Genomic DNA, 14,544 nt, shown 5'->3' on the forward strand with positions numbered 1-14,544 from the left:
TGGAAATTATTCATTATTTACAAAAAAAAAAACCAATAAAATTAACCATTGAAAAAAAATTAACACTTTCCAGATTTTAGAATTTTTAAATAATTTCACAATTATTATTAAGCATATTTATATCAATTAAATCTATTACAGAATTTAAGTGGAAAGAAATAATAGAAAATCTTTGATAATCAAGTATGTTTGGCCCCAAAATTTATTTACAAAGATGCATTCTTTTTAAATAAAAATCACAATCTGATACCACATTAATCACATCCATATTGAATAATAATGTAATAGAATACTCAGGAACACCCTAAAAGTTCAAATAAAATATAAAAAAACTGCTTTATTAAAGTCAAAACAGTTAAAACACAAACCCTAATATTTTCAGATTCCGTTTACATTCCCTGAGGATGAATATAAGAAGCTGCTTTGTTTTGTTATGGTTTTAACCATTTCGACTCCAAATTAAGGCTTTTCTATGTTAAAAATATTCAAAACACTAATATAAGGCATGTTTTCATGTGTTAACTAATTTTCATTTAACCAAAAATGATTTCTGTTAAGGTGTGTCCTCTTCTGGTTTTATTAGCTTAACAGAAACAACTAGTAGAGCTACTGCGTCTTAATAAAAAACAACCAATACGATGTTTATAATGAATAAATAAAGCATTCTTTAAGAAACAATTTAAACCAGAAGTGACAACATAGTCAAGCATCCAGTATTTGGTTAGAATTGCTGCAATTATATTCAAGAAACAAATATTACAAGAAATGTGAAGAGCTTGGGTGCTAAAGTCAACCCCAGTTGACAACTGTGCATGACCAGTATGGTTATTTCTAAATTAATAATTCTGGAAGCAAAGGTCAGTATCTGAAGGTCCGAGTAGCATAGTAAGTAGGACACAACTAAACAGTAAGTAGGAGTTGTGATTATTTTCTTCGAGAATATTTTAAATTAAATTTATTTTAAATTAATTAATTTATTTATAATTATTAACCAGAGAGGGCAACAGGAAACCACTCTGGGTATAACTTTCCCTAGAAACACCTTGGCGCATTATTAACCACCTTACTAACCTACGCCAAGTGTCGCCGACGCTGATATGGCACTCAGAGAGAGAGAGAGAGAGTGAGAGAGAGAGATAATTATTAAAATTATCATGAAATGGCAGCCTAACTGCCTACTTCTATCAAATTACTTTATATCTAATTATTAAAGAAACAATTATTATTTATAATGTTTTATCTTCATTTCATGAGACAAGTTCAAGTTTTAATTACTTCTGAAGATGAAGACAAAAAGTCCCCCAAAACACTAATTTAATAATTTAGATTAAATAATTCTAAATTTAAATAAATTATAACTTTTTAAATAGCATAAATCACATATTATTATAAAAGTGATACTCTGTCAATTATAACTTCACTTAACATAGGTCTTTAAAGATATAATAATGTAAAACAAACACAACTTTGAAAATTTTTAATAAAATAGGCTCTTGTATTTATGAATAAATTCTATACTTAAATATATAGTAGTAAGGTCTTGCTTTACATAGGACCATTATGTTTTTACAGATGGTAAATGTGCTTTTCCAGCTTCTGGCAACATTCCTAACACACAGAACTACCAAATGCTATTCACTGTGGCGAATACTTTGGTTTGCTTATATTTTTCTTAAATGGTATACAGGTACGCCTCACTTTACAACTGAGTTCCGTTCCAACGACTATGTTGTTAAGTGAATTAATCAATAAGTGAGGAGCTTGCACCGGGAATATAGGATTGTTGTAAATTATACAAATTATGCAACAAACTTCAAATTTATTCATAAAAAGACTATTATAGTACTATAAGACAATTATAGTACGTGCAAGCCTATTATAGTACACTTAGTGTGCATGTCACCATTCGCCACTGATAGACACTCAAGCTGAGAAAGGGGATTCCCCGAATTGCAGGTCGAAACTCGATTGGTCTTAAGCAGATAGGTCGTAAAGTGAGGAGTACCTGTACTCAATACAGTGTAGTAAAATTTGTTCTCTGTGCAACATTATTCATTATAGTAAAACATTTTAAAAGACTGCTATATACATTTTTCTGTTAATTGTAAATGGTTACAAAATTGTCAAATATGCAGTATCCGGGACTACTTAAAATGGAGCACAAATTTATGCAAAGTTTCATTTTGTGGGGTAGCTGCTGATGTGCAACCCCTACATAAAACAAGACCTTACTGTAATTACCAACAAAAACATATATAATTTAGATCAGTGATTATCAAAGTATCCTACCACGTCCATGAGGGTGATAGAAGACTCAGGAAATCACAAGAAAGCAAGGGGGACAAAAATTCATTTAGAAACAAACTAAAAACAAAATAAATATGCACTAAAGAGGGCAGTAGTCAGAAGAGTTTGGGAAACATTGATTTAGATTCTGAATTTTTAATACTAATATAGAAGGACATTATTTAGGAATAAAATTTATACTAAAATTACAAAAAATTCAATTATAATATTTAATAGATTGCTTAACAAATGACAGCTCTGAATATAAAATTTTTATCCAACAATTAACTGTTCTCTATATCAATGGTTTGTTCATATAATCTGATTAAAAATATTTATTGTTTGATATAACTGTTTCATATTAAATTATGAACTGACTTCAATGAAGTTGATAAAAGAAATATACAGTAAAACCTCACTTTATTTGGCCAGCTTTAGATATACAATTTCTGGTCACATAAGGTGATGCTATGACAAAATTGACACAGAAAACTATAGTTGGAATACCATATTGAATCTTGCTAAAAGTTTAATACAGCTTATATAAATAAGAAATAAAAGAAAAGAAAAAAAATTTATCTAACATTGTACTGTAATCCTTTGCAGTAATTCAAAGTTTAATACAAGGTAATACAGGAATGGCAAACCTATGGCATGTGCACCCAAAGTGGCACATCAGAGAAATCATCTGGCACATAATGTATCATGATTTTGGTTTATTGCCTGATAATTCTTTTTCAATCAGCTTCTTTACATTTATTCTAACTAAAACATATTCTATTCATTTCTTTAAATATTGTTATTCTAAATCTAAAACTTTGCCATGCATAAACATTTTTAAAGATAAACATGCTTACTATATGGCACGCAGACTCCAAAAGGTTCACTATCTCTATGTAATGTATTAACACTGAGTAAGAGAATATTGAAATACAGATTATATGTATAGAGAATGCAAGCTGTTTGCAGTAGGATTCATTCAGGTATGGTAGTAAGTCTGAATTTCCTTGTATTTTAACAAGAGAAGTCAGAAAAAATTATTAAACAGAAGTCACTAAACATGCAGAAGTGTCCAAGTGTTGAAAAAAGTGTTAATAATTAAACAGACTTTTATGTCAGGATTATATATTAAAATATTTTTCTTTATTAAGTGTAGCAAGTTATGTGGACCATCATTGTTGATCTCTGTAGTTAAATTTTTACAAAATACAATCAATCAGATTTTATATAAAACTGTTTTTTTAATATTGAATTGTCTTTATTCTTATTAAATTCTATAGATGATTTACACTTGACTAATTAAAGATTTTTTTATTTAATCATCATCTGTCAGAGGGACCTCAGTGAACTGTTCCAAAACTACAACAAAGTTCAATTCCATTTAAAATGCTTTAAACAATGTGTTGAGTTTAGAAAGATGGAGAGTCCTGTACGGCTGGTCATGTAAATGAAGATAAACCCAACGACACTCCTATCTTGGCTCCTTAAGTGGCCACCAAGATGGAGTTTGATTTATGTTAAAACTTATTTAGTTTTACAGGTGAATTTCAAAGGCAGCTACAAAGCAAGGTTTTACTGTAATTATATAAATAAATCATTGTACGGAAATAAATAATACTGAAATTTATGATTCATTGAACAAAGAATATGCTTTGTTTTTAAAGCCAGTTATGCCATCATCTAGTTCAGAGGAAAAAATAAAAAAATGTTTAATTTCCAAATGCAGTTTAGAAAAGTTTTCCTCCTTTTGAAGTTCAAAAGTCATCATTCATAATTATAAAAAAATTATCCTTTAATACTTAATGATATCAAATATTTACTGAAAATAAAAAACAACACATACTTAATTCTAATCGGACACAAATGATACCTTTAAAACATTCGATCCCCGAGTGGATGAGATATGACGATAAACTTTAAATAGATTGTTTTCAATATTTCTAACAGCAACATTGTATTTAATGCTAAAATTGTGCAATTTTATTAATTAAAACAATTTTCTTAGCAAGATCTAAATATTTTATTAACAATCTGCTTTAAAAGAAGTAATGAAAACAAAGGAAATATTTTATTACGAATAATTTTGTAATAAAGAGCGCAACTCGACTGTATACTTTATTACAAAATTATTCATTGTAAAATATTTTATTGTTTTCTCTACACAATTGAACTGTAGTTAATAGACATTAATATTTAATGAGTATAAAATTATATATGCATGTATGTATATATACAAGTGTGATGATATATTTATAGTTTGTTTCAAAAATTTTTCACTTGGGGAAACAAGAATCTATTTTCTAACATTGCTTCTAATGACAATACAACAGTATTCATTGATAAACTCGTCGCATATATTAAGTTTTTGAATAATCAAGATAGTTCATTGGAATATCTTACTGCTAGATCTTTCTTTTTGAATAACTATTTTTATGATAATGTAAAAATCTTTTTAAAATGAATTATCTTAAGAGAATAAACAAGCATGAATAAAAAAGGTAAAAATATAACTTGAAAGAACAGTAATGGAAAATTAAGAAATGTGTGTATTTTAATGATGAAATAAACCAAGTTCGGATAAAGTGATAAACGTTAAGATTTGTTTTAAAACAATAACTGAATTCATATAATACAGAATCTCATTATGATTAAAAAATTATATATTTTAAATGAATTCTTTCTGCATAGTGAGTATCAGGAAAGCATTTATTTTCATGTTCATGGTAGGTTCATTGCACTGGAGTGGCTGAGTAGTTAAAGACAAGTTCTAATCATTCATGAAAAATTCTTAAGAATCCAACCTGAACACAAATGGCTATCAAAGTGGAAGTCTTAAATAACTTTATTTACGACTGGATGGCTGAGCTGTTAATCTGTATTTATAATCCATAATCAAGAACCAAAGTTAATCAATTAGTATACATTTTGAGTAAATGAATGTATATTAATTTCTGACTCTGACATTTGATTTTGAATTATAAACATGAATGTCATGATAAAAGAATTGTGAATTTCCTGTTTTTTTTTTAATTTTATATTTTTATAATATAAATACTATATGGCATACATTTAAAAAAGATCAAAATGAAACTAGTTTAAAAGAATAATTTTTTAAATTTCCTATAAAAATTCAGAAACATAAAATTGTACATTAAATGTATAAAATCTATTTAGTTAAAGGAATCGGAGAAATTTTCTATTTCTAGAATTTTTCAAAGAATTAAACTTAGTTCACACTGAGCACACACTGGCGAAAGCGAAAAACAGAGTGACACGATGTTGTTTCCGGCAAATTTTACCATTTTGCAAACTGCTTCGAAGTTCAGAACTATCGAGCTTTTTTGCTAGCGAAAAAATTTTGCCACCAATCATATTCCCATTAGTTGTCACGTGGTTCTTGTTGTTTTCAAGATGGCTACAGAAACTTTCCCTTGCATTAGAGTAAATGTTGTAATTCAAGGATTTTTAATATTTCTCTCACCCAGCATCGTTTTCTTCTTGACGTATCTTTCTTTCTCAATAAATAAGCAAACTTGGTTAACGATGGAATATCAAAAGTGGCTATTTGGTTTTTCAAGATGATGTTTTCTCTCGCTTGCAAATGATTGGCTGCATAAAATTTTCAATGGCTTTTCGCTTTTAGTTGTGCAGTTCAATTTCGCTAGGCGAATAAAAATTGCATTTTGTTTTTCCCATTCGCTTTCGCTATTCGCTCAGTGTGAACTAACCTTTAGACTTCCATCTTCAGCTTAAAAATGAGAAGGAAAAACAGTTTTCATCTTTATAAATTCAAAAATGTTTTTAAAACAAAATATTTTTTGACTTCTCAAAAAAATAATTTAGTTTTTATGTAGTTGAGATTTATATTTATAGTAGTTGAAATATAATAAATCTATGTTGATTTCTCCATACTTTAGTACAATGTTTTGTTTTTATATATTAACATTTTATAGCTAAATTAATAGACTTTTATTCTTGAAACATTTGCACAAAAAATCATTGTTTGTTTTAATTATTGTTATTCAACTGTTTTAAATTTCAAATATAAAATTTATTCTACAAGTTTTTAAATGTATTATTACTGTACCTTTATTAAAGCAAATATTTTCAAGATTTGCACTAATGAAAGATATCATTTTTGTATACATTAGCCTATGGTTAAAATTAATAAAAAACCCAAATGATAAATTACTTTCTTATGAATGACACAAGGCGCATAATTATTTGATATGAATTAATCTCAACATTTTGTTACAATTTTTCCCTCCCAATACTATGTTTAATTTTTGATGCATATATATATATATATATTCCACTATAGTAATTAAAAATTTAGAAAAACACTTCTTTCTACATGAAACACTGTACTCACAATTCTTTTATTTATAGATTTAAACTACATTTTTGTATTTATAATTAAATTTCTTCATCTTTTTAAATTAAAATACGAGTGACTGTGAATATGTAATTTCTAACTCGAAATTCTTTCCAATGCTAAGTACAAGAGGAGAAACATCTTAAAACATTTTGTGCATCAGGTTGGTCTGAAATAATGTTTTAAAATGTTTAGTGCAGTAAAAGTTTAATGTCTTTTTTTATTAAATATCCAAATGATTTCATGTAATTTATTCACACTAATAAATATATCTTTTTTAAAATTAAAATTATAAGATATGTTGACATTAATATAGATTAGAATTTAGACTAGAATAAACATTATTAGGGTTACTATTCACTTCTTCCAGTCTAAATTCCGATTATTTTTTAAATGACAAAAAAAATCATCATAATTTCAATAAAAATAGTTTCGATTTTAGTTTTAATATACACAAAGTAGAACACTAATAACATTCATTTTATTGTTATTATTATTGCTTTAGCTAGTGTTCTACTTTCTCTGATCCATTCTCATTTAAATATACACAATATATACAAAGGGATTAGAGTAAATCCAAAAATTGCTTCTCTCAATAAACCAAATGAAAGTTTCGGAAATATTCCTCCTTAATCAGGTTACAATAACAACAATTACACAAATTTAGTCTAAAGATAGGCATTGTTTTATATGTTAACACAAAACAGTGGCCTATCAATACACTAAATTTGTTTGTGTAATCATTCTTATTATATTCACAAAAAAAACATATTTAATGAAGTTCAGTTTGATTAAGAAACTCAAGACTTGTATATGTTATATGTTCAAAAGTAATCACTGTGCTTTTTAAAATAATTTATTTTATAATTACTAATACAGAAAGAGAAAACATTTGTGGAAATTTAAACAAAAATTATCTTATAAATTAAAAAAATTAAAAATCAGAAACATTCAGCATGTTTTCTTATGTTTAATATAGGTACAAGTGGATGGAAAGTAACTAGGCATTGAGAAATTGCTATAACTTCTGTAATAATAATGCAATCATAATAAAATTTGCATGTATGTACTGTACATCAATCAATCAAATTTTATAATTTTCAGTGCTGTGGACAGTGACTGGGAGAGTCTACATACACAGTGGCAATAAATATGGCCGACTGCTTGTCTGTTCAGGAGCGAGTGAAGATTGCTGCATGCTATGAAGTGTGGAAATCAGTAGTGTAGTTTCTGTACAGAGATGATAGCATATGGTGATCGGACATCATGCCACAATCAAGAATTGTCATTTGAAGCTAAAATGACCATAGGTTCAGTTGCAGATACACAGAGAAGTGGCCGTCCATCCAATTCATGACCTCAGAAAAGCATTTCAACAGTGTATTGCACCGGTGCCTACACTGAATTTTAAAGTATATATCATTATTTCCATTTAATACGCTACATCTCAAATAATTTTCATCAACTTTGCATTAGAAATATAAAAATTATACCAATTTCTCAATGTCTAATTACTTTCCACCCATGCTGTAATTAAGAATAGTCTTAAATTTTATGAATAATTTCAATATTTTTCACAGGTTTTAATTAAAATCAATGATGTAAGATGTTAATATTCTGATTGAAAGTTGAATGGTGTTAACATTCATAGAAATTATAAAGAAGTTTGGCAAATTTATCTAAAATAAAAACAAATAAAAATTTGAATTGACTGTGAAAACAAGAAATTAAACTGTCTTTTCATATTCAAATTCATGATTTTTCTAATGTTTTTCTCCTAAAATTAAGCAATTTTATTTATGTACAATTGAACATATAATAATAAAGTTTTTAGAAATTTTTTTTAATATTTTGAATTAACTTTGTTTTTGTCCAGTTTGATAAATTTCTATAAAAAGCCGAAACGGAACAATTTTAATACTCTACTAAACAGTAAATATTAAGTTTAATTTGAAAATAAACTCGACTAGATTTGTCAAATGCAATACAGTAAAATCTTTTTAATTTGAACATAAGGAGAAATCAAAAAAGTTTGATTTTATTCGTTTCTAAAAATTAAATTAGTTTTCCTCGAGTTTGTAATGTTTAGCAGCTTTTTGTGTTCTTTGAAAATATTGTATTTTACTTTATTTTCTACTTTTTTAGGCTAAAGATAAACTTATGTATATTTCCCTCTGTAACATAAAAACACAGTTACACAACTTTATTACCTAGATCAGGGATGGTGAACCTTTTTGAGTCCACGTGCCATATTGTAAGCATACTTAGCTTTAAAAATGTTAGTGCGTGCCAAAGTCTTAGACTTCGAATAATGATAATTAAAGGAATTAAACGAATATGCTTTAATTTGAATAATTGTAAAAAATCTGATTGAGAAAAGGATGATCAGGTGATAAACAGAAAAGATTGAAAAGAACAGAAATCATATGATACATTACGTGCCAGATGATTTCTCTTATGTGCCACTTTGGGCAAATGTGCCATAGATTTGCCACCCCTGACCTAGATGCAAACATCATAACTGAATATATGAGAATTTCATCCATGCCTCAGGAGTTTACAGAATGAAGATTTACAAAATATGCACTTTGGGTGATCCCCAAATTACACACTTTGTATAAATCAGTTGAGCATGTGCTACTCATCTCTTAGAATTTCGTTATGGAAATGTGAGATGTACTAGCTTCGAGTTATCCAAATTTATACTAAAAGTATTTGAATTAATTGCATTTTTTAAAATTAATTAATACTGGGTTTAATTTCTCCATTAATTTTAATTAATAAAGTTCAAATTAATCAGATTCAACTGTATTTTAATAAGTTAAAAACATTTTATAAAAACCAAAGATCTTTACTTTGTGTATAATTTGTAATTTGGATTATTATTAAATCTGAGATAAGTTTAAATTCTTTTTTTTATTTAAAAAAATTAAAAAAGTAGATTATCTTAAATTGCAAAAGAAAAAATAAAGCAAGCATTGTTCATTTTGTTTTCAGATAATGATTTTTGTAAAGCAAAAATAATGTATATAAATTATCATCATCTACTAGGACTTCTGCATATTAATAGGTCTTATCATGGAATAGTTATACTTACAGAGAAAGCTATACTCCAAAAGTTTTTAAAAATCTCGGAAGAATAGAATACTTAACCATTACAGAATGAAAATCAGATGCAAGGAAGGTGTACTTTTGATGTTTATCTTTTCTATCATTTTATTGTAAGTTTTAAAGTTTTCAGATACAGTAATACCTCGGTTTTCGTTGACTTCGGTTATCGTCAATTTTTCCCACAAAAAATTTCTATCAGTTTTCGTCAGCATGCTCGTGTGACCTTGCTGCTAATTTTGTGAAAACAAAGGGCAACCCACACTTTTTCCTGCTCAGTGTGGCACTGTTTCTCATTGTGTGAGCATTACCCTTCACCTCTAGCCAGACAATTCCATTGCTTTCCTTTTTTCAGCTCCATCATGGGACCAAAGAAAGTTTCCAGAGCCAGCAGCCCTTTGAATGCCATGTTAAATTCTATGTTAAATGTTCATTTATTCTTTACATTAGTCTTTTATATTCATTTTATATTAATTCCTTATTGTTTTTAGTATTAAACACTATATTTATTCGCTATAAAATGTGTTTTTGGTATGTATTTTGGACAAATTAATAGGATTTACATTGATTCATACAGAAATAATTGCATCGGTGTTGGTCGGGTTCAGATTTGGACGATTGTTTTTGGACGGATTATCGACGAAAACCAACGTATCACTGTATATTGTAAATTTATTGTAGATTTATAAGGGTATAATTTATTGTATAATATTTTTAGATCATTGTAAACCTGCTGAAGAGAGATTAAGAGTCCAAAAGACAAAAAAAAGTTATGCTCAGGCAAAACAAATGAAAATAAAAAAAACATTGTTTTAATTTTGACTACTGCTACCTCTTTTTGTCTAATTTATCACACCAGTATAATAGGTCCTATTAATACACAGAAATCCTAGTAGATGATGATAATTTAAATATTTAATTTCATCAAATAATATAAAGTTTTTTGTCTATTACAAGTCACTGTTGCTAAAAATTAAGGAAAGAAAACAGTTGTATATTTTTACTGGAAGAAATTGATAATTAAATTTAACTTTTATAATATTATTTATTTCTTATATGTCTTTCAGTCCTCATTGTAATATACTGACTAAGCATTAGTTTCAATGTGTTTATTGTGAACTGAATGACAGCTTTATGATGCACTTAAGTAATAATAATTGCTGAAAATTTCAAAAACCACTTTAAAACTTGCATATATACACACATATTTTCGTTTAATTTTACTGATTTCAATTTAAAGTCAGAATTCAAGTATTAAGACGGGAAAAAGTAAACAAAATTAAAATATTACTACTTTTAAATATTTAAATAATTTATATTATAAATATAAACAAACTGTGCTGATCTAAGTCTAAAGAATACATCTGATTTTTTTTTTTTTTTTTTTTTTTTTAAATAGTTTAGAAGATCCACATTTCATTTTGGTATATGTTTCTGTCCATTAATAATGTCTTTTAAAAAATTCTTACCATAAGTTTCTTGATAAGAGGCAGTGGCATAACTTTGGAAGGGGGCAGTGGGTAACATTGGTGGAATTGGTGGACTGGTTGAAGTCTGATGAGGTGAACTTGGAGGCAAAGCTTCAGTAGCTGAATACAAGGCAGCTTGATAACCTGATAATGGTTGTAGATAAATAGGAAAAAAAATATTGTTGCAGCAGAATGAATGCAGTGAAAACTTTTTTTATTTTCATTTATTAAATTACACTCATTTCATCAATACAAAGTAAAATAAATATATATAGATAGATATATATATATATATTTTTTTTGTTTTTTTCAATTTCAACACATTTTTTTCAGGATTTTTAAACATTTAATAAATGATTTACAATTTCAAAAACTTAAACAATGTTATAAAATTTATTAAATTACAGATATACGAATAACAATTCATAATCATAATTTAATAAATTCTGAGAGTATTACTTTTAATTTTTTTTCCTCTCTTTCTACCTAATTAAAATACATTTTAATCATTAATAAACTATTAATCATCATTTATTAAACATACTTGCGTCGTAATAAGGAGGGGGTAGTGTAGTTTGAGTGGGTTGATAAACAGGTGGATCTGCAACTGATCGCTGCCTGAGTGAAGAATACCGTTTTGGACGGGTGGCACTAAGATCGCTTCCACCTCCGGTCGTTGAGGAACTATATGATTCTTGCTGACAATTGTTTATAGGAGGTTCTAAAATAAAATAATAATAATAATACAATTACTCTCATGTAAGTAACAAGTAACAGTGATATTTCTTGAATTCATTATCATTTAGTATCTCAGTATATAATAAATTAATATGAGTACTGGCTATTTAATTTAATTCTTATTCAATTTTAATATAAAATTATATATATTTACATTTCTTTACACACAATATAGAATTGTATTTATTGTACAGCTTAAATAATCATAATGATAATACCATACTTTATGGCATATAAGACACACACCCATTTCAGTACAGAATATTTTGGAAGATAGGTATTTATTGTATTTAACTGAATCAACCATGCCTTCTGCATTTGGCTCCAAAATTTTACTGTATTCTGCTTCAAAAAGGTAAAATTAAAATATGCATTTATTGGGAGAAAGGAGAAATATAAAAAACGTCATTTGCAGTTAAAATATTCTACATGAATACATACAAAAGCTGCTTAGCTATAGCAAATAATATGTTTAATTAAACAATAACATTTTCATTCAAGAGACGGACTAGGTAGAGATTACCTACTGTAACCTACTGAAAGCTGTTGGGAGCCCACCAGTGGCCAAGCAGTTCCGTTCCCTGAATACTGGGAGTTCAGTCTTGGGTATGCACCTCACCAGGACGGGCTAACCATGTAGAATTTTCCGGGTTTTCTTCATGCCTAACACCTGAATAGAGGCAAGTTACCGTTAAAAAGACCTCCCAGAAGGCATCCTCCCTAGGCAGATCACCCAAGTGTTGCATTGTGTAACTTAATAAACAAACTGAAAGTTGTTGGAGAAATTCATCCATCTATCAGATAACATTACTTTCACTCACAAGATGTAGGGCAATTTTTATGATACCTTTTTCGGATAAAAGTTGCATCTTATATCCCATAAAATATGGCATGTAAACAGACTTAAAATGTAAATCAAAATTGCATTTTAATTTTGAAATTTATATCTAATCTGTGAAGTAAGATTTCAAACATTCTAAAATAACACTTTTTAAATTATTCAAAAACAATTTTGAACAGGTAGACGAATTTATGCAATGTATTAAGGAATGCTGAAAACTATATGAACAAATTAATGATTGTCTTTTGGAATTAAACATTAATATAAATCAAATAAAAGAAATTAATTTATTTTCATTATATTTATAACAGACATAAGACATCATCTTAACAATAAAATTACTAGTAAACTAAACCAAATAAAAAATTAAAGACGAAAAATGCCAAGCGGTCGAGTAGTTACGCTACATAGTATTAGAAGATGGAACAAAACTTACCTCAAGATTTTATCATAAATTTATATTGTACAAATGTAACAAAATTATTACAATATTACTTTTATAACAGAAAATAAAGTTCTTTGATGTATAGTACACCATTAAATAAATTCCATATATGGAATGCTAAACATAAGACATTTTTCTTAATACAGTAGAGCGTCGTTTATCCGAATCAATTATTGACTGGGGCTGTTTGGATAACTTATTTTTCGGATAACCGATTATGTACAAAAAAATATATTAACCCATCCCATGTTCAAAATTTTCTCCGTTGCGTGTCGCTACGCGTTGAATTTTCGTCGATGTTAAGCCTTACATAAATTTTTTAAAATAATAATCGTGGCTATTGTATCGTTAAAAATTAATTTCTTTATTTTGTACAAACAAAATAAATATATTGAAAAATATAAAAACAAAAAAATTATATTTTGGAAGTTAATCTAGTATCAAAAACGTTCGATTCGGCACGACACAGTCCGACTGGAACGCTTTCGGTTAACCGACGTTTCGGTTGATCAGCTTTCAGATAAATGATGCTCTACTGTAACTATCAAAACTATGAACTGATTAAAAGAATTTAAGCTGTTTATTTTACTATGTAAGGTATAAAACGTTTTTCTTCCTGAAAAAATATTTTTTGAATTATTTGTAGTTACAAGGATTTTTCTTTTAAATCTTGCTTTAACAATTCATAATGAAACTATTTAAACTCAATGGAACTGAAAATTATTTATTTACAATTAATAGTAAAGCTCACATTTCATTGATATTGCAACTTTTGTTTGCTAATATATGGATCAAGTATCCAGACTAAATCACTGTCTTAGGTTCAAAATCCAAAGTTTTAAAGTGCAATTTATTTCAGTTTGTCTCACTATTGCAACTTTTATGCAATTATTGTCATTCTGCCTCATTTTTAGTTATTTTTCCAACTTTCTTTTGTACTTTAATTTACAAGTTTGGACAAAATATCTCAAGTGTGACTGCTCCCAATTGATGACATTGCATGTTGTTGTTGTTTGTTTATGTTCTTCTTTAATATGTTAATTGTGTACACTTAAATCTATTGAATATAAACAAAACTTGAAATTTAGATAACATAAGTCCATTACTGAGTGCTAATGAAATCGTAACAGTCAGTCATCAACACTAACCAATTAGTATTTGAATTCAAAAATATAATAGACCAGTAAAGCACCGAAGTTAAAATGTCCAGTGAGAACATAGAGTGCACTTAAGTGCCACACACATTACGCAGTTAATATATTTTAAGATTTCATATTCATCT

General features: G+C 27.6%; 1 protein-coding gene across 2 annotated transcripts in view; it reads right to left on the bottom strand.

Moving 5' to 3' along the window:
- Nucleotides 1–14,544, bottom strand: part of LOC136974623 (protein CASC3-like) — an 82,223-nt gene that overhangs the window by 6,243 nt on the left and 61,436 nt on the right. For both annotated transcript variants that reach the window (XM_067269553.1, XM_067269558.1), the window contains exons 7-8: nucleotides 11,783–11,959; nucleotides 11,239–11,382 (exon numbers count right to left, since the gene is read on the bottom strand). In XM_067269553.1, coding sequence (XP_067125654.1) covers nucleotides 11,239–11,382; nucleotides 11,783–11,959 — 321 coding nt within the window. The remainder of the gene's footprint in view (nucleotides 1–11,238; nucleotides 11,383–11,782; nucleotides 11,960–14,544) is intronic.

Source organism: Centruroides vittatus, unplaced genomic scaffold, assembly GCF_030686945.1.
Source record: "Centruroides vittatus isolate TY-2023 unplaced genomic scaffold, ASM3068694v2 contig_1079, whole genome shotgun sequence".
Lineage (NCBI taxonomy): Eukaryota > Metazoa > Arthropoda > Arachnida > Scorpiones > Buthidae > Centruroides > Centruroides vittatus.